The following is a 21045-nucleotide window of genomic DNA, read 5'->3' on the forward strand; positions in this document are numbered from 1 at the left end:
GCTTCACTAGATCCAGGGTGGAGCCTTGGTGTCTCTATGTCCATCAAGTTCTCCAGGTGATTCTCATGGATACTAATGTTTGAGAACCATTTACACAAGGCTTTCTTTGTGGGAAGGCTTACACAACCAGCGTAGAACAGCTCTTTTTATTAGATGCTTAATCTCTGAAATAATAATAAGCACATTGGATGGATGAGTTGTCATGCACAGAACAAAGCTCATAAACATTTATCCTTTTTTTTTTAAGCCTTTTTCCTTTGTGTGAAGTGTACAAAAAATGAGAAATGTGCCTCCTGCTCTTTTGGTTTTCCTTAGCACTGGGAATTTGCCCCAAATAGTGTGCACTATCTCCTGAGCCTATGGCAGCGGCTGGCAGCCTCTGTGCCATACGTGAAAGCCACAGAGCCCCACATGCTGGAAACTTACACTCCTGAGGTCACCAAAGCCTATATCACATCCCGTTTGGAATCTGTGCACATCATCCTGAGGTAAGGAAACTGGGACAGCTGCCTGGTGTCAGACTTGCCAGAGGTCAGACACCCAATTGGCAAAAGCGCACTTGACGTGGGCCTCCTTGGAGGTGACGCCGTTAATGGCCGTTTCCTCACGTAAGCCCCGAATAGCAGGTGGAGCATAAAATCTGAGCGAACAGGCTTTCTCTGCAACATCCTCATTCATGTCCCCGTTTTCTGCCCTCCTTAGCCATCTCTTTGAAATCAAGGTATATCAGTATTCTGTTTGCCCTTGCTGATGATTCCTTTTCAACATGACAGGAACATTTATAACCAATAGATGATAAGAATTATATGTAAGTTATAGGTGGTTTAGTTTCCTGAAGAAGAAGTGGATAAATCAGATGACACAGTCCAGAGATTACTAGCAGAGGTAGAATCCTGGGCAGCTGATTGCCGATCGCATTACAAGAATGCATGGTTTCTGTCTACCTTGACTGTTAACTGGACCAGAAATCTATAGCTAAAGAAATGTTAGATCCTTTCAGAAATGACCTATATAAAATGAAGTTATTCTTTGTTTAGGGACCTGTCTTTTAGGGGAATTGACTTGGACTCTGAAGGTCTGGGTTTTGTTGTTTTGGTTTTTTTAAATCAGATCTTAATTGGCATTTAATTGTCATAAGAGTTATAGGCTCAACTGTTAACGACTTGAATCCTTTCAAAATGCAAGTATTTGTGAAGTCCACTGGAAAGCATTGTTCTATCAGCTACATAATTTCTGTTCTTAAGGATTCAGGTGGTTTCAGTGAGGCATTGTTGAGGAGTGGGCTTTGGGCCCGGATAGCCAGTTAATAGCTGCGTGCTCTTGGGCAAGGTTATTAAAAGGATTAAATTACTATGTTCTGGCCCAGTGTGTGGACCATAGTACACACACAACTGTGAACTCCAGTAATGGTCGTGGTGGTGCAGCTGTTGGGTTGTCACACTGTGATATAGCAATAGACGAAGAGCTCAGAGTATGACACATTCCTAGCTCTAGGAGCCGATAGATAAGGTAGGACCTGGTGTAGATCCATGGTGCCTCATCTGCGAGTCTGAAATGCAGGACATGAAAACTAAATTTTCTCTTAAGTTTGGAATCAAAACTCATTTGGTGGCAAAATTTTACATGTGCTAATATGAGACCATTTAGAGCCTTTTTTAAAACTTCTGCTTTGTATGATCATTCCTGATGGTTATATATTTTGCTACAGGAATATTGAAGTTGATACACCAGAGAGTTCATTGAGGGTTCATATCACGTGGTAGAAGCATCATATTGCCTCTTTAAAATCTGAAGATCTCTGAATTCCAAAACATATCTGGCCACCATCACCCCACACAAGGATAGGATATTTGTAGTCCCAAAGCTTATTAGAGTTAAGAACAGCAAGAGACTAAGAACCAGGAGCTCCTGGGGTGAGAAGCATAGGACTGAGAGGGTCGAGGCAGACTAATGTTAAGGGAGCAGGAATTCAGATTAGAAGGCTGGACACCAACTCACAGAGTGTATCTAAAGAAGACGGACGTTAGGGTGAAGACCCCCATCTTCCCACTTCTGATATTCCTTTCTTGGTAAAAGGTAGTGTTAGGCTGTGGGCCTCTGCCATTAGAAACGGTGGCTAGGGCGCCTGGGTGGCTCAGTTGGTTGAGCGACTGCCTTCGGCTCAGGTCATGATCCTGGAGTCCCTGGATCGAGTCCCGCATCAGGCTCCCTGCTCGGCGGGGAGCCTGCTTCTCCCTCTAACCCTCCCCCTCTCATGTACTCTCTCTCTCTCATTCTCGCTCTCTCAAATAAATAAATAAATCTTTAAAAAAAAAAAAAAAGAAAAACGGTGGCTAAATGCAGAAGAACGAGAGCTGTTGTGGGGAAGTCAATGACATATTTTAAGAGAGCGCCTTCCTTCCTCCCTTGGGAGCAGGGATGGCCTGGAAGACCCTCTGGAGGATACCGGCCTGGTGCAGCAGCAGCTGGACCAGCTGTCTACCATCGGGCGTTGTGAGTACGAGAAGACATGCGCACTCCTCGTGCAGTTGTTTGACCAGTCTGCCCAGTCCTATCAGGAGCTGCTGCAGAGTGCCAGCGCCAGCCCGATGGATATCGCGGTGCAGGAAGGTGAGTGGACAGTGCTGAGGCCTGAAAGGTGGGGCTGTCCGCACCCCTTCACTCACTGCCACCTCTCTTTCCTACCTGCCCTCCAAAAGGACTCTTCCATCATCCATCGCCTCCATCTACACAAAAGAATATTATGAATAAATGCCACAGGGCTAGGGAAGAGTAACTGAAATCGTGTCTACATGGATGTGTTTAACTTCAAGAAAGTACTGGACTCTAAAAATAATGATCTTGTCTGATAGGGGACCATTGGTTATCTAATGAATTTCCCCCTCGGCATCACCCTTACCAGAGCAGGGTGATAGCTATACTTGGTAAGAAAAGTTAGACCTCATGGCTTTACCATAGTGTTCTTAAGATGACAGAAGCTCCTAGTAAGAAACGCACCTCACTGTGAGGAAATTTCTTCAATGAAATGACCACTGGAGAGGACACTAATAGGTCTTCTTCCTGTTGCAGGAAGGCTGACGTGGCTGGTTTACATCATCGGCGCAGTGATTGGTGGCCGGGTTTCTTTTGCCAGCACTGATGAGCAAGATGCTATGGATGGCGAGCTCGTCTGTCGGTAGGTGCTCTCACAGAGGCTTTTCATTTCATTGCTTTGACCGCCACCTGTTTGGGTCCCAACATCACAGGAACTTGGCATGCTTCTATGCTTTCCTCCCCGTTTATAGAATATAACCTCATTAAGCTGATTGCCCATGAAAATGAAGGACTGTTACAGGTCCAACTTCAGACATTTTATAAATACAGCAAAAATTCTACCTACAGTCTTTACTGAGAAAACACTTGCAGTAATTCAGCAAGGAAATGATGGATACAGAATTAGGAAAACCAGAGTAGGGAGTAGCTTTTAGTCTTAAGGACAGTATCTCAGAGTTAATGAAATGTAGACTGCTTTTGCCATAGCAGAGTAAGACTAAGAGGAAAATACTGTTCTTCAGATATCCTCAAATATGAAATTAAAGAGTTTCTACAGCCTTTCAAATCTCTTGACATTTCAAATCTCTTGACATTTCAAATCTCTTTTCCACCTAGAGGATTTCAAGTTATTATTTTATATCTATGTAATTCTCATCCATCTTTCTAAAAACCTATAAATGAACATTTAACAATTTCTAAAAATTCACCTAACATAGAAATAAAAAGGCAGGATTTTGGGGGTCCCTGGGTGGCTCAGTTGGGCGTCTGCTTTCAGCTCAGGTCATAATCTTGGGGTTCTGGGATCCAGCCCCACATCAGGCTCCCTGCTCAGTGGGAGTCTGCTTCTCCCTCTCCCTCTGCCCTTCCCCCCGACTTGTGTTCTCTCTCTCTCTCGCAAATGAAATCATTTAAAAACTAAAATAAACAGGTGCGCCTGGGTGCCTCAGTCAGTAAGCGTCTGCCTTCAGCTCAGGTCATGATCCCAGGGTCCTGGGATCGAGCCCCGTATCGGGCTCCCTGCCCGGCGGGAAGCCTCCTTCTCCCTCTCCTACTCCCCCTGCTTGTGTTCCCTCTCTCGCTGTGTTTCTCACTCTCTCTGTCAAATAAATCTTTAAAAAATAAAATAAAAAGGCAGGATTTTTTAATACTCTGCCACAGAGGTTCTCAAACCTTTTCATCAGGACCGTTCACCCTCTTAAAAAGTATTGAGGATCTCAAAGAGTTTCTGTTTATAAGACTAGCTATCAATATTTATTGTATTAAAAAATAAAACTGGGCCTTCTGGCTGGCTCAGCCAGTGGAGCATGCAACTCTTGATCTCGGTGTAGTGAGTTTGAGCCCCATATTGGGTGGAGAGATGACTTAAAAATAAAATCTTTTGTAAAAAAATTTAAAAACTGAGAAAATTTAAATTTATTCCCTTAAAAATAACAATAAGCCCCATTACATGTCAGCATAAGTAATGTTTTTTTAAATATTTTTCAAAAAAATTAATGAGGAAAGTGGCTTTGTTATAATGTCTGGCCCAGAAGTCAGCTGGATTCTCTTACCCGCATCTGCATTCAGTCTGTCATGGTGTCACAGGTCCAGTAGCCCCTGGACAACCCACTGTACCCTCCTGTCAGAATGCAAGTAGAAGGGCAGATCATGTTTCAGGATGGTGTGCGAACAGACTGCAACCTTGGGGAAATGCCACCCTGAAGGGTTCTGAACTTTCAGATGCTCTCCTTAGAGATAAAAACATTTTAACATGATGCCTTAGAATAGATTGGTTCCTAGACATTTCAGTCCATAATTCTTATTCTGAAAATCCCCATTTTTCTCTTATCAGATGCCCATCTGCCCTTAGGTGCCTTAATCCTGACAAAAGTCTCCATGGCATGTCACACTGGCATTTTTTGAAGAGTTGAGCAAAGATTTGATAAGAATGAAAGCTAATAAGCTTTCTGATTTCAGCAGCCTGGTGTGATCCTGTGTGTGTGACATAAATTGAATCTAGAGAATGTCTTGTATCCTGGTTCTCACACTGAGCATTACAACATCATGCCTGAGTCTAATTCACTCATGATACGTCAAAATGATAGTTTACCTGTTCTCACATCATCAGAATAACAAATGACTCACTTGTAATAGCATTTTATTCATTCAGTATTTACACACTTTCATTCCAGTATGCTTTCTTTTGCGGGGGGGAAGGTGCAGGGAAGAGGTAAAGGGATGAAGTCACGGGTAGCATATCTGCTCTTGGTCTCTGGAACTTTTATCTGCCCATGGACATTGCCCTTCATGTGTCCATTCCCTTCATGGCTCTGTGAGAAAGAAGAGTGAGAACCACGGGCTTAGTCCAGTCTCCCTCATTTTATAGATGAGGAACTGGGACTTAGAAAATAAATTGCTTTACTTATGGTCTCACATAAGTTTCAAGGAAGACCATTACCCCAGTGCCAGTGTTTTGTTTTGTTTTCCCACTATTTTTAAGTCAATTGCTAGTTCTGCCTTAGTCTATAGTCTTGGTGGACTGAACTTTTAAACATCCAACCATCATTCATACTCATTCTTCAGCTGTGGTTCCTGTGGGGCAGAAATGGAGAATTCTGTTCTCTCAGCAGAGCATTGAGCCTGCAGAGAATGCCTTTCAGATAGGATGGGTAAGGAGAGGAGATACATAGGACTATTTGAGGGTAGGTTGGATTTTCTAGAGTGACCAGGATATCCTGCTGTTGAGAGAATCATTGCTCTTCTTCCTCTAGGGTGCTCCAGCTGATGAACCTAACAGATTCTCGCCTGGCTCAAGCGGGTAATGAGAAGCTAGAATTGGCCATGCTGAGCTTTTTTGAACAGTTTCGTAAGATCTACATTGGGGACCAGGTGCAAAAATCCTCTAAGGTAACAGGATCTCAATTGGCTCCACTTGGTTCTCACTTATGTAATTGCTGACTGAGAAACATCTGATAGCAGTTCAGACACCGATTTTAGTATTAGGATGGTCCAAATGTCTCTTCTTCATCTGTAGAATTTTGAGAGATTCATTAGAAAATTGGGTCCATTTCTGTAATGTTCCACGGGCTTAACAGATGGCCAGTCAGAACATCTGTTGGTTTCAACATTGGCAATTCTCAGTCTCTGTACATGAGTTGATGTTCAGAACAGCAGAACGTTTTGACAGTCTTTGTAATCTCAGGGTTGAAGGGGACTGATAAGATAGCTCAGCATCTTTCCAGTATCAAGTAATACTTAGAAACTAGCTTATTATCCCTTCAACAAAGACCTCCCCTACACTTTTGTCCATTTTCTTCCACATCTTACCCCTGAATAAGGACAAAAACAGTGTTGGGATGTGATTTTTCTAATCCATATTTTCTGATTACTTTCTCTTCCCTTAACACAACACCAGCTGTACCGCCGACTCTCCGAAGTTCTGGGCTTGAATGATGAGACTATGGTCCTAAGTGTCTTCATAGGAAAAATGTAAGTGTTTGGCTTGCCATCAGCAAGAGTCCCTTGCAATCCTGTTGCAACTGTAAAATGTGATCTTGGCATTATGCTGCCAGTGCCTTGGTATTCCAGCATTGATCGTTTGCGTCAGAAAATTGTGCATTTGAGTGTGTGACAAGCTGTGCTTAGAGATATGGCCCGGCCCCAGAGCATTCCAGGCTTGTACAGGCAAGGATTTCATTTGTTCGTGTGGAATCTCATCTCTAGCTTCTGGAATCACCGGTGAAACCCTGTCATGGCATTAGCAAAATGGACATCTCTGCCCCAGTGATTGGTTCTCAGCCTCTCACCCAATCACCCTGCTGCCAAGGATGCCCAGAGTGGGCATTCACTTTCTGGTGCTGATTTCCACTAGGTGTGCCCCGCCTCAAGGAGGAGAGCCCCACTTTAAAACAGGCTTTTCCTCTCAAGAAGCATCCACACCCTTTGAGAGTCTTGAATCTGCAAAATCGAGTGCTATTTGAACTGTCTTCAAAGTTGGAGCTCCTAATTGGCCCTTTTTCGTTTGTTTTGTTTTTGTTTCTGTTTTTTAAGTTATGCCCCTTTGTTCACATTTTCCCCTTTTTAGGAGCTCAGTATCTCAAAGCACACACTAGGAGCCAAATATTTTACCCAGGGCTGTGTGCAAAGTGACATTTTGCCCCCTTCTAGCCATCCCAATCCTAAACACTCATATCCATGAGCTGGTTAATAATTTAAGATGCAAAAAACAAAGGGGGTCTAAAGGACTCTGCCAGCCAAGAACCCGGAAGCAAGGGCTACTAGAATTCTGCAGCTGACAGTGGATGGTGCAGGTGCAGAATTGCATACGTCTGCATGTTATCACTGCCGCAGAAATCTCTTACCCTTGCTGCAGAAATCAGCCCTGGAGTGCCCCAGAATTCCAAGGGCCTGGGTATGGGCCAGTGTAGCTTTGGAACCAAGTAGTGAAGATTATCTGAAGGATAATTTTTCTAGTCAACCAAATGTAAGTACGGAGATTTTATACCCATTTTTTGTGGTTGTGATGTCTGTGAATTGGTGATGCAGATGTGTGGTGACTCTTGATGGATGATTTTCTTCTTCTCCCAGCCCTCAAGGAAACCAGGCAAATCAAAAGTGTCTCCTGCTTTTTTTTTTCTTTTTGTCCTCCAGCATCACCAACCTGAAGTACTGGGGCCGCTGTGAACCGATCACCTCCAAGACACTACAGCTTCTCAATGACCTCTCCATTGGATATCCTTTTCTAAGTCAGCTTCTGTGCACAGCAGGAACTGTGGCTTGCCATGGTCTTAGAAATCATGACCTCCTGCTGTTTTCACTGTCATTTAGTTTTATATGTGCTCAAGTATCCTCCGTTCTCCTAGGAGCCAAAGGCAGTACCCACACAGAATCCAGGGATAATTGCAGACTCCAAATATGAGCCATCCCACAAACCATTTCTACAGATTTATCCCTGGTTATCTCTAAGATCCAGAAATGCCCAGCAGATCTGTCCGATCAGTATATACTCTGTAGCCAATATTTTTACATCCTCAGTGATACAGAGTCCATCTTGATTGTTTGTCAGCCTTTTGGTAGAAGCAGCCTGATTACAAGCTCTGCAAGAAAAGTAGTGGCTATACTCCCTCTTGACTTGACTTGGACCAAGTCTGCTATAAAGTTTGAATTGCTCTGAGACAGCCTTCCACAACCAGGGGTCTGCAGGAGACTAAACCCTATAAAAATGAGTGACTTTTTTTCTCAGTTATCCCAGAGATTGTACATAGCTAGTACCATTCTAAATGCATAGGAGAGAACTTAATTCACCACACACAATTGATGCCTCAGGCAGGGAATTAGGGCTTAATTCACTCTTAGAAGCCCCAGTGAGAAAAGCTACCCTAGAATATTCATGATTCTTGGGGGAAACTGCTGGGTTTTATCTCTTCTCTTACAGATATGAGTTTGGTATGGGTATTCTGTCATTGATCAGTTAAATACGGCTTAGTAGAGAACACATCTTTTTTCCATTTGGCAGGTGTCATTTTCAAGTGTCTAAGGAAAATAAGATAATCTGGGTATGGAACTCATAGTCAGGAAAGAAACTGTACTTACTTTATCCTAGAAAGCTGCATTCTGCATTAAAGATTCCTCATTTGTACACACTTTCCTTGACCTTCTTTCTTTGTCTTCACATACAGTAGTGTAAGGAAACTAGTGAAGCTTAGTGCGGTACAGTTCATGCTGAACAATCACACGGTGAGTGAGTTAGCACCTCTTCCTGGTTCTCTCCAGCCAGCCACACACACACTTCCTCAGCCATATAAAGGGGGTGTTTTCATTTGAGGTCCATAGTGCCCCCCAAGCCAGAGACTGCTCCCTGACTCCCTTCACACTGCCAGATCACACTTAACTGGCATCTGAGCTGCTCTTCAGGAGCCAGATGATCTGAGTTGTGATGATGGTGCCTACTGTTATTCATACGAAGATAAATTAGTTGTAGACAACAACAATAATCCAAAAAAAATTTTTTAATCCCCCTCATACTCTTAAGAAGACGATATAGCCATTAGCTTGAAAAGGCTCCATAATTCTGAAATTCCTGGCTTGCCTTCTGCCTGTGACCCATGTCTTTATCTTTTTAACTTGTCTTCTTTTTTTCAATAGAGCGAGCACTTTTCATTTCTGGGTATTAACAATCAGTCCAATCTGACAGACATGCGGTGTCGGACTACCTTCTACACAGCACTTGGGCGTCTCCTCATGGTGGATTTAGGTACTGCAATAAATCCTAGAGGCTCGTGCAGTAGTCTGGCACTGTGCTAAATTCTTACTTGAGCATAGAAAACTGGATGTTGGGGAGGTCTTTCTGTTGTTTCAATAGTAAGAGAACTGTCTGAAATAACAGTCTGATTTCACCAAGAACACACCATGCTATCACGGTCCCTGTAACTGGAAGAGAAGAACAGTATGTGCCAGAAGTTTCATCTGATGTGCAGTGGTTTTAAAACCTATTCATATTTCTCCTCTGAAAGTTAAGAGAATTGAGAGTCCTAAATGCATCTTGTTGGCCAGATAACCCCTCCACCCCAAATGAAGGCGCAACCCACCTAAGACCATCAACAGAACCTTCCATGCCCCAGTTCACTAGCACATGTGAACCCGCAGGGCTGAAGAACCTTTCTAGCTCTGTTGTGATATTAGCAGTTTTGGGTCAACTAATGACTGAAACTCAATGCTGTCATCCTCATTTTGAGCTGTTTATGTTTAATCCTACTACATAACATTAAAAACCTAGCTTTATGGAAGATTAGTGAAAAGAGAAGTGTGAAGAGAGCCTCCACAAGCACCTGATTCAAGTATGAGTCTCATCAGGTTCTCATACACCAGACTCAGTCCTTTCTCAGCTGACTGTTAGCTCTCACTTAAGTAAATAAAAACATAGTATCTTGTACACATACAAACCTCTGGTATTGTGGCTCGGTGTCAGAAAAAAAATGTGGACGTCCCTGGACTGGATGATTTCTGCCTCTTCTAGTTTAAAAATGATCTATTTACATTTCATTCTGAAATTACTACTAATACCTGTGGGGATTAAAGGGGCCCACTTGAATTATCCTTGGGTCTGCTCACCTTTCAAACCATCTTATTTTCCTTGCATACACAGCTTTGAGTTTTTTATATTGGAGTCACAGCCTGGGTTGTTTCCCTTACAGGAGAGGATGAAGATCAGTACGAGCAGTTCATGCTGCCGCTCACAGCAGCGTTTGAGGCTGTGGCCCAGATGTTTAGCACTAACAGTTTCAATGAGCAAGAGGCAAAGGTGAGTCCTTCACCCACTGGCCAGCTTCTGCTTTCTGGCAACCCGACAGAGACTAGATTAGCTAGCGCTGCAGAAAATAGTGCTCATCCATACATTTTCCACTGATTTCACTTTTTAGGTAATCTCTTGGACTCCTGGGATTTTGAAATAGAAGAACCAGTAGAGACATACAAAGTCTTATTTTTATGCCGAAGTGTGTTCTTAAGCAGCACTTAGGAGGTTTTTGTCTACATTTTCAAATGTGGTAGCATAAAGTTGTATATTTTTCTATTACCTTTTTAATCTGTGTTGTATCTTCAGTTATGTTCCCCTTTCATTTTTAATACTGCTTATTAGTGTTTTCTCTCTTTTGACCTAGATCAGTCCTGCCAGAGATGTGTTTATTAGTCTTGGCAAAAATAAGTTGGTTTTTTTTTGGCTTTATTTAAACTCTGTTTTCTGTGTTTTCTATTCTATTTCTACTCTTTATTTTCATATATTTTCCTTGGGGTTTCTCCGTTGTTCTAACTTCTTTTCAGCCCTCCTTCTTTCCTGATGTAATCATTTAAAACTATAAATGTCCCTCTAGGTATATTATTCCACACATTGGTTTTGGGTGTTTTTTGTTTTTGTTTTTTTAATTGTAAAAAAAAAAAAACGTAACGTAAAATTTACCAGCTTGACCATTTTTAGGTGTACAGTTGAATAGCATTAAGTATACTAACATTGTTAATGCTCTAAGTCTTCAGGGTCTATAGTTTTTATATGTAACGTTTTCATTATCATTCAGTTTTTTGTATTATCTGATTTCCATTAAGATTCCTTCTTTGACAGGAGTCATTTAGAAGGCTTTGTGAATTTCCATATATATGGAATTTTAAAGTTACTTTTAGTTATTGATTTCTGGCTCTCAGAATTATCATTTCTTGATTTTTGCTCTCTTCATCTTCACACACACCTGCTTTCCTTATCTGTAGGTCTCTGCACCAAAACCAGAAGACACTAGGCTATTAATATTTGTAGAACTTTATTGCAGTGTTCATAATGACACTGAGGCTGAATTACAATCACCAGATACCAGGAGTATTGCCCCCAAAATGCCAGGCTTTACCTAATATTCTAAAATTCTGTTTTCATCATTAGAAAGCCTCTTAGTTTTCTGTCTCCAAGTCATCAGGGAAGTCAGAGAGCAACACTACTTTGTCCAGCTCTCTCTCTTCTCTTTATACCAGTGTCTTGAGTTAGATACTATTCAAAGCTGAGGTTAGTGTGGAGCATGGCAGTAACTTGAGCTAGAGTACCAGCCAATACCAAGGTTAACTGAGGGATATCAGTGAATAGCCGCCCTTTTCATCACTTTAGTTCCATACAAAGCAAGTAAAATTAATGAAAAGAACCATTTTGGCCATGAACTACAAGCATGATCCATGTCTTTGTTACACTTCATGTAATAAGTCTTTTAGAGTGACCATGTCTTAGACTTGGAAACAGCTTATGTATCAGTTTAGGAACAGAACTTTGCTTAAAGCAGGCTGTTATGTTAGCAGAAGCGCAATCATTTTTGACAAGTGAATCAGGACACCCAAATGTGCCATGTCCTTGAGCCTGTTGATGACTGTTAGCTTTTCAAAGCAGTCTTATTGCTTTTCAAGGCCCGTAAGACAAGTAAAAGTTCTACTGAGGAAAAACAGTGGATTTGGAGTCTTGATGGTATGAGTCTTAACCCTGGCCCTCTTGCCACTTAGCAGCGTGACTCTGGGCATGGTATCTGACCTCTCAGGCTGCGATCTCTTCTATAAAAGCGTAACTTCACAGCTCCAAGACTTGACCCATCAGTCTTATTTCCAGGCACCCCAGCCAGAGGGGCAGGTAACCTGTAGGCTTGTTTGTCTTCCTCCCAGCAGGGTCTGCATTTGATCTCCTGTGGCACCAGTGCCTTTGTAATTAGTTGTGGTACTGGACCTTTAGGATATATAGTCCTTCTGCCTCTTGTGTAAATGTTTTGGCCTTTTTTTTTCTTTTTTTCTAACTCTTCTTGAATCCAGCTTTTTTGCTTTTCTGCTTTTTACAAATATGAATTATCACATTAGTGTCTTAAAACTTTATCAACCTCTTGTTTTGCTGTGATGGACCAGGAATCATTGCTTTTTCTTAGTATATAACAAGCTTCCAAAACTAATTATCCAAGTGAAAAAGATTCCATCCTAGTATGGAAGAGATCAGTTCAGAATGTCTGGGAAGGAGTATTTGTTGAATGATAGAAGAATTTGATTACACATTTGTGACATCCCCATCAAGTAGTTATATGTTTGGTTTTTCTTCTATTTTAATATATTTTTGCCTTTTACTACAGCGAACTCTGGTTGGTCTCGTAAGAGACCTGAGAGGGATAGCTTTCGCCTTCAATGCCAAGACCAGCTTCATGATGCTGTTTGAGTGGATGTATCCTAATACAGATCGGGAAGGCTTCCACTGAAAGCCTTAACTGGAGTGTGGATGGGCAGTGGAGGCATCAGGGAAGGGAGAGGGGGAGGATTAGGGAGGCAACGAAGGCAAGGACTTGTGCCCAAAGACCTGCCCTGTGTCTTGTAAGCTGCCGTTCCACAGTGGCCTAATAGCAGAGGGCTGCCTGCTCAGGTCAGAGAGACGGGGAAGTGAGTGCAGTCGTTTCCCACGTTCTCTTCTGGGTCCCAGATGCAAATGCCTGTGGAAATGCTGCACATGAAGTTTGCTACAGTCAGAAAAAAGAGACGTTTCAATCTACTAAAATAAGACAGCTTTCCTAGGAATGAGAAAGTCTAACCTTGTTGAATTCATAACCTTGAACAAATCCTTTCAAAGCTGAGTGCCTCTGTTTCTCCAATAGTTATATAACAGAAATAGCTTATTTCCTATCATGTCATAGAAGGGAAAAGAAGATAAATTAACAATGAGATACATTATTCTCTTCAGAACAAAGTCATTATGCAAATGACAGTGCATTATTATATGCTTATTACAATTCCAGGAGCGCACAGTCACCTTAGCACCTTCGGGTTAAAAGACTGCAAGATTAGCAAGCAGAAGACAGGCAGTTGGAGAACTTTCATTTGACAGTTTGTGCTTGGCCAATGCAGAGAGATTACTTTCAATTCTGTACCTTTCTGGATTTAGAATTCTTCCTTAGCTTTTCATGTACAGATATCCATCCTACATGCCAATTCTCCAGCGGGCAATTGAGCTCTGGTACCATGATCCAGCTTGTACCACTCCTGTGCTCAAGCTGATGGCTGAGTTAGTTCATAACAGGTAAGCTGGACGAAGATTTTCAAAGGACACAACTGCCCTTTTATATGAGAGAATTCTGGGATGATAGATTTTAGCTCGTGTTTGGTCAGATTGTGGAAGATAATAACATTTCACTGCTTTCAGAATTTGAAAAACGTCTCTAAAAGTTTATGTGTATATATATGTTTTGGTTTGTTTGGAAGAAGGGTGTCCCAGCCACACAAAGTCATAGCTGCTTGCAGGAAATAAGTCACTTTGGAAAGAGTCTCAAGATAACCCATTCTTGGGCGCCTGGGTGGCTCAGTTGGTTAAGCAACTTGCCTGCGGCTCAGGTCATGATCCTGGAGTCCCGGGATCGAGTCCCGCATCAGGCTCCCTGCTCGGCGGGGAGTCTGCTTCTCCCTCTGACCCTCCTCCCTCTCATGCTCTCTGTCTCTCATTCTCTCGGTCTCAAATAAATAAATAAAATCTTTAAAAAAAAAAAAAAGATAACCCATTCTTGGGACGTCTGGGTGGCTCACTCGGTTAAGTATCTGCCTTTCGCTCCTCAGGTCATGGTCCCAGGGTCCTGGGATCAAGTCCTGCATCGCGCTCCTTGCTCAGCGGGGGAGCCTGCTTCCCCCTCTGCCTGTAGCTCCCCCTGCTTGTGCTCTCTCTCCCCCCCCCTCTCTCTCTGTGACGAATAAATAAAATCTTTAAAAAAAAAAGATAACCGATTCTTACGAGAGGTGAATCTGGCAACCAGTATTCTGACTTTCCCGCCCACATATAAAAGTTAACATTTAGTAATGGTGTCATGTCCACCACATTTCAAAGTTCACATTTCAGAGAGGCAATTGAGAGTAATGCCAGACGCATTAGAATACCCTGTTTTAAGAAAGGTGTCTGTTCGGCAAATTGCAGCTGGATGGGTAAAGACTTACTTAAGAAGAAAGTAAGACAGACTTCCAAAATACTAAATTTTAAATTTACCCAAGAATTCAGGGATGGAGGAAAAGAAAAATCCACCCCCTTGACTTCACTAAAATTTCGGGTCCGTGTATCTGCCTCTCATGGCACTCCTAAGAGAATTAATTTTTAAAACTACTTTAGTGAGGGGGTAGGTAATACTCAAAGAGCCGATAGCCTCCCGGGAGCCTCACAGTCAAGAGTTACTCATTTCCAGAATAGGTATTTGAGAGCATCTACTCTTTGCCAGCCACTTTCCTAGCCATTGTGCCAGACAAAACCTCTCCCCTCTTAGATGTTACATTCTGGGAGAACAAACAGTAAAACAAGCATGGAAAATGATTTCAAACAGTAGTAAGTGCTGTGAAGAAAAAAGTTAATAAAACAGGGGAATTGAAGGAGAGGAGGGAGAATCGACCTCTCAGAGAAGGTGATATTTAAGCTGGGATCTGAATGACAAGAGAGATTCTGGTAGCCCTGCGAAAATAAGGGGAAAGAGTGTTCTAAACTGTGAAAACTGCAAAAGTCCTAAGATGGGATGAGTCCTAAGACTGGAGACAGAAAAACGCCACAGGCTGGAGCTTGGTGAATGAGGGAGGCCGTGGGAGGGGAAGGCTCAGACAGGCAGGCCGAGGCCCAGCCCTGTAGTGACTTAGTCCAGCAGGAGTGAGGAAGGCACGCACACTCTCATGCCAGTGGGAAGCTGCTGAAGTATTTGAAGCACGGGATTAAAATGACCTTGTTGACATTATTACCATGTGAAGAAGGGGACTGTAGAGGGGCAAGAGTGGAAGCAGAAGAACATACAGGAAGTGGATAGATTCAGGGCATGTTGTAGAGCTAGACCTTGATGGATCCAATGTGGGGAGGAAAGGAAAGAAGAATCAAGAAGGACCCCTGGGGGGTTGAGGCTTTAACCAACCAGAGTCAATAAAAAGACCAACTAGCAGCTCATTAAAAGGTGGCGCAAACCAAAGAGGTGCTCTGGTCCAGGGAACAGTCAGGAACTCAGAACTCAAGTTGTTTCAAACGCTTGCCTCACCTACTTTTCTCTAGTAGCAGTCCCAGTCCCTTCACCTCTTTTCTTCTTACCAAGTGGTAACAACGTTTGTACCCTCCCTTAGTTGCCACCGAAGCTATAAAGGTAAACATAGCTTAATGTCTGAAGGATCGTGATTTAGTCCTTCTAAGAAATGACTCACAGAAGCCATACTTTAATCAAAATGGAGAATTTTAAGAAAGTAGTTTCATCTGCTGCCTCACTTTTCAGTGTTTCCAATTTGAGAAGCAGAACTTGAATCTAGCATGTCAGTCTTCAAGATAGAAGCTCTGTCACTAGTTAAATATCTTTAACTTGGGTACTCTACATTAGGATAGGTAATCTGCACATCTTAGTGCAAAAAGAATCACCCAGGGTACTCAGATGAGAGCCTGAAGTTCCCCAGTCTTCCAGTAGCATACCTCTGACTTTCTCTGCCTCTGTGTTCTCTGCTCAGATCCCAGCGACTCCAATTTGATGTCTCTTCCCCCAATGGCATCTTACTCTTCAGAGAAACCAGCAAGATGATAACAATGTATGGTATGTGCTTTAGAGGAGCAGAACCTTGGGGGTGATTTCCAACTCAGTCACCACACTGTATGCAGTGTAGACTAGCCCTGGCAAGAGCCAGGACAGTATGACAGGGCCCCTGGCACCAAGGGCCTTTCGAATAGGAGGGTTGAGTTGGTGACCTAAACTATCAGTAATAATGTGGTTGAATAAATATATATATCACGTCTGTCTACTCAGGCAATCGCATCCTGACACTAGGAGAGGTCCCAAAGGATCAGGTCTATGCACTGAAGCTCAAGGGCATCTCCATCTGCTTCTCCATGCTGAAGGCAGCCCTCAGTGGGAGCTACGTCAATTTTGGAGTCTTCCGTCTCTATGGAGATGATGCCCTGGACAATGCTCTACAGACCTTTATCAAGCTGCTCCTCTCTATTCCCCACAGTGACCTCCTGGTAAGCGTTAAGCTTTATTGACAGGATCCGAGCCCCTCATCATATTCAGGTGTTTTTGGTTGTTTTGGGGTTTGGGTTTTTTTGTTATTTTGCCTGACACTATGATTGAATGTTTCTCTGGAGAACTATAAGCTAACTCCAGCTAGCTCTTTTGTCTTCCCATCCGAAGGGAACTGAGCTGTTTCATTTAAGATCTTACTCCCTGTTGGGGTGCCTGGGTGGTGCAGTCAGTTGAGCGTCCAACCACTGGTTTCAGCTCAGGCCCTGATCTCAGGGTCATGAGATTGAGCCCCACGTTGGGCTCTGTGCTCAGCGGGGAGTCTGCTTGAGATTCTATCTCCCTCTCCCTCGGTCCCTCCCGCTTATGCTCTCTCTCTCAAATAAATAAATCTTAAAAAAAAAAAAAAGGTCTTGCTTCCTGCATATTGAGGTACACCATGCCTAAGTTGATTTCTGTCCTCTTCTCCCACAGGACTACCCCAAGCTCAGCCAGTCTTACTATTCACTACTGGAAGTCCTGACCCAGGACCACATGAACTTTATTGCAAGTCTGGAACCTCATGTCATCATGTATATTCTCTCTTCCATTTCTGAAGGACTTACTGCACTTGGTGAGCACATGGATTGTTTGGTTTTTACCACTTAACAGAAAGGGAGAACTTTGCCCCAGTATCTGAAAGTGTTACTGCTTTGGGGTATATGTATGACTCATGGATACATTCTCATCCAGAAATACTTATCGACCCTATCCTGAGGACCAAGCACTGTGCTAGGCACTAGGGGTACAGTAAGTATTAATAACCACAGTCCCTGTCCTTTAGGAGCTTTTTATCTGGTAGATGAAACAGACATGTAGACCAGTGCCTATTTACTGCACTTACGTACTTCCGCACCACAGTGGGGGTGAGGAGGGAGTGCTGTGAGAGCTGTCAGGAAGAATACCTAAACTTCTGGTGTTGAGAAGTGGGGTCAGACAAGGCTGGCCAAAAGCACTGATAAAAAACCATGGGCCAAAAAGCTGCACAGGCGTTAGCAGGTTAGTGGGGAGGCTTCCTAGCAGCAGGAACAGCAAGTACCAGCAGCTGCAGGCAAGAGAGAGTCAGGAAATCCAGATGCCCAGCACACTGGTGCAGAGAAGCCAGAGAGGAGTGGGCGGGGCAAAGCCGGAGACCACGCAGGGGCCCTCATGCGCATCAGGGTGTTGGATTCTTTTTTTTTTTTTTTTAAAGATTTTATTTATTTGAGAGATAGAGAATGAGAGAGCACATGAGAGGGGGGAAGGTCAGAGGGAGAAGCAGACTCCCCGCTGAGCAGGGAGCCCGATGCGGGACTCAATCCCGGGACTCCAGGATCATGACCTGAGCCATAGGCAGTCGCTTAACCAACTGAGCCACCCAGGCTCCCAGGGTATTGGATTCTAACCTGAGGACAGTGGAGGCTATGGAAGGCACTCACACAGACAGCTCCACAGGTTTTTCATCCTACTCCACCTGGTTCCTTTTCAGCCCTTTTGTTCCTAGGCTACCATCAAGCAGTCTCAGTAGGTATGCATGTATTCAGAGAAAGAATACATTTTTTTATATTAGGCTGAGCAAAACAAATAGGAAGATTAAGTCACCTGTAAGGTAATCACGATATATTTCAAGTGCACATAGAATGACTTTTGGATTGCCTGCTGTGGTGAGTTACACCTCCATGCCCCTTCTTCCATAGGCATTTACTTCCAGCATGTGCAGAGCCATACCTAGGACATCCAGCCAAGGGCTCCGACCCTGCTCTGGAAGGCTATTTTATAGCTTCTTGAAAATCGAGGGACCTCTGCATAAACAGAAACAGAAGGGTTGACTCTTTTAAGGGTTCATCCCTTAGTCCTCTGGCCTGTGCCTCACCTCGTCAGAGCCCTGTCCACAAGCCGTGCCGCAGCGTCCCCTTTGTAAAATGCGTAGATGAGTCGCAGCTTCTCCCCCACCCTTGCCCACCACACTCCCCGCAAAATGCTTCATAAAGAATACGGTACCTCTAACAGACTCTAAATGTTGATAGACTGTATGAAGCTGGGTTTAATGACCTCCCCCCAGTAACTCAGACTTCTTGGATTCTCATCACAGCTTGTCCAGTTATTAGCAGTGTGATCTGGAGGCGAGTCACATAACCTCTTCAGACTTTGGTTTGTTAAAATGGAACAACTACCTCCCGGAATTCTCAAGAGGGTAAATTAGAGATAATACCTATAAAGTCTTTAGCAGAATATCTGGCACAGCAGAAGTACTTGCTGTATGTAAAGTATTCGTTATTTTTTATGAAGCAGAAGACATGCATCTGCACCACATTAAGCAGTAATATCGATATTATTAATTAATATATTGTCTATTACCACACACTCACTTTCAGACTTAGAATTGGGCCTTGCTATATGATGAGGGTGAGAGGTCAACAGAAAGTACCCAAACACAGGCCTTAACTGAGCTGGGGACAGTTCCCAGTCTGCTGGGGTACCTCTACCTCTACCTCTACAGGCTCTCAGCTAAGGGCAACCCCTTGGCTGCCCACGTCACCATCAGCAGCTCCATACCCCGGCTCTAATCCACCCCTCCCTCTTTCTCCCAGACACCATGGTATGCACAGGCTGCTGCTCTTGCCTGGACCACATCGTGACATACCTCTTTAAGCAGCTGTCACGGAGCACCAAGAAGAGGACGACACCCCTGAACCAGGAGAGCGACCGCTTTCTGCATATCATGCAGCAGCATCCAGAGATGATCCAGCAGGTAAGGAACGTGAGCTTTAGGAGGCAGTGTGGGGTGTCCGGCAGTGGAAGAACCTCTCAGAGAGGAGAGGCCAAGCAAAATGGGGAGGCTGGCATCTCACCAGCCTCATGCTGCCGAAGTGAAGTGTATGCCTTAAAATTGCAGTGGATTTTGAGTTTGCTGAGTAATCATCAGATATTAAAAAAATCTGGGAAGAAAAACAGGTTCTGAATCGTTTTTCCGAGCGTCACACCAGCCCCTATGCCTCGGACCTGGGCTCCTTCCACGATGACGACTGTGGCCACCCGTTGCCGTAAACGGAGCCTGAGTTAGCAGTTGCCAGCTGTAAGGCTTGTACTCCCATCTGCAGAGTGGCCACAAGAGTACGGGATAAAAGGAAATAACTGACCACACAGATCAAACCATATGTTTGCCATTGCTTTATTTGTATGAGGCATCTTTCCAGAAGGAAGATTTGCCTTGGGTAGCTACACACTAGATCACTGCCTCAGATGCTCCATTTCCAGATGCTGTCAACGGTGCTGAACATCATCATCTTTGAAGACTGTAGGAACCAGTGGTCAATGTCCCGGCCCCTACTTGGCTTGATACTACTTAATGAAAAGGTAAGAGAGCCATCTCCCTGGTGCTCAGAGGCAGAAGCATGGGTAGACACACGTTTGGCTCTCATTTTCCAGGGCACTGTGAGAAAGGCTATAGGAACACCCCACGATGGTGAAGCCGAGGGAAAACAGCTCATTTTCTGAGCATGTACTGTTCATGCTTTGAACAGTACATAATCACTGAACTGTTAGAAGTCAGCATGTGTGGCAATTCAGACAAAGGATGAGGAAGTGTTACTAGAAGAGAATATACCTGGAGAGCAGACCACCAATGACCTAAATTCTAGTTCCAGCTCCACCATAAACAAACATAAGGAAGTCTAGAGAGTCCTGTAAAAGAACCTGGATCAGGGGCACCTGGCTGGCTCAGCTGGTAGAGCAAGTGACTCTTGATCTCGGGGTTGTGGGTTCAAGCCCCACACTGGGTAGAGAGATTACTTAAAAATAAAATCCTTTAAAAAAAAAAATAGAACCTGGATCAGATGACCCTTAGAGTGTTTACAAATTTAAAACTCTTTGACTTTTAAGTAAGATAAAGATACATTATCTTGCAGCAAATACTTACTTAAATCAAAAAAGGTACCCCATTTTGGTAGATAATTCTGTGTTTTGGAGAACATCCCTTCAACCTTGCAGATGAGGGAGGGCTAATCCCTATCTCCTCTCCTTACCCTGTCTCACTCCTTGCCCCACAGTATTTTTCTGACCTAAGGAACAGTATCGTGAACAGCCAGCCACCAGAGAAGCAGCAGGCTATGCATCTGTGTTTCGAAAACCTGATGGAAGGCATCGAGCGAAATCTTCTTACGAAAAACAGAGACAGGTGAGTGTAGGGGGCCCTGCAGAGAAGTCCTAGGCAATTTCTCAAGTCATCGAAACAGGGGAGACTCCTTAAGAGTCTTTTTTTTTTTTTTTTAATTTTATGTATTTATTTGACAGCGAGAGAGGGAACACAAGCAGGGGGAGTGGGAGACGTTGAGAAGCAGGCCTCCCGCTGAGCAGGGAGCCCGATGCGGGGCTCGATCCCAGGACCCTGGGATCATGACCTGAGCCAAAGGCAGACGCTTAACGACTGAACCACCCAGGCACCCCTCCTTAAGAGTCTTTTAGAGAGGGGCGCCTGGGTGGCTCAGTCGTTAAGCGTCTGCCTTTGGCTCAGGTCATG

General features: G+C 43.7%; 1 protein-coding gene and 1 long non-coding RNA gene across 5 annotated transcripts in view; one reads left to right on the top strand and one right to left on the bottom strand.

Moving 5' to 3' along the window:
• The window catches only part of XPO7 (exportin 7), an 82986-nt gene extending 62225 nt beyond the window's left edge, over positions 1–20761 (top strand). For 2 of the 3 annotated variants that reach the window (XM_081809893.1, XM_081809888.1), the window contains exons 11-27: positions 316–488; positions 2417–2610; positions 3070–3175; positions 5784–5919; positions 6428–6501; positions 7663–7743; positions 8685–8748; positions 9157–9265; positions 10206–10312; positions 12645–12733; positions 13472–13579; positions 16003–16085; positions 16296–16510; positions 16983–17121; positions 19118–19278; positions 19785–19883; positions 20576–20761. In XM_081809893.1, coding sequence (XP_081666019.1) covers positions 316–488; positions 2417–2610; positions 3070–3175; positions 5784–5919; positions 6428–6501; positions 7663–7743; positions 8685–8748; positions 9157–9265; positions 10206–10312; positions 12645–12733; positions 13472–13579; positions 16003–16085; positions 16296–16510; positions 16983–17121; positions 19118–19278; positions 19785–19883; positions 20576–20707 — 2070 coding nt within the window. In that variant the 3' untranslated portion in view covers positions 20708–20761. The remainder of the gene's footprint in view (positions 1–315; positions 489–2416; positions 2611–3069; positions 3176–5783; positions 5920–6427; positions 6502–7662; positions 7744–8684; positions 8749–9156; positions 9266–10205; positions 10313–12644; positions 12734–13471; positions 13580–16002; positions 16086–16295; positions 16511–16982; positions 17122–19117; positions 19279–19784; positions 19884–20575) is intronic. The other variant, XM_081809896.1, reaches the window with a different exon arrangement.
• The window catches only part of LOC145718469 (uncharacterized), a 436241-nt gene that overhangs the window by 348518 nt on the left and 66678 nt on the right, over positions 1–21045 (bottom strand). The window lies entirely within an intron of this gene.

The sequence above is a fragment of the Leptonychotes weddellii genome, chromosome 2 (genome assembly GCF_054177405.1).
Source record: "Leptonychotes weddellii isolate Sample4059 chromosome 2, ASM5417740v2, whole genome shotgun sequence".
Classification (NCBI taxonomy): domain Eukaryota; kingdom Metazoa; phylum Chordata; class Mammalia; order Carnivora; family Phocidae; genus Leptonychotes; species Leptonychotes weddellii.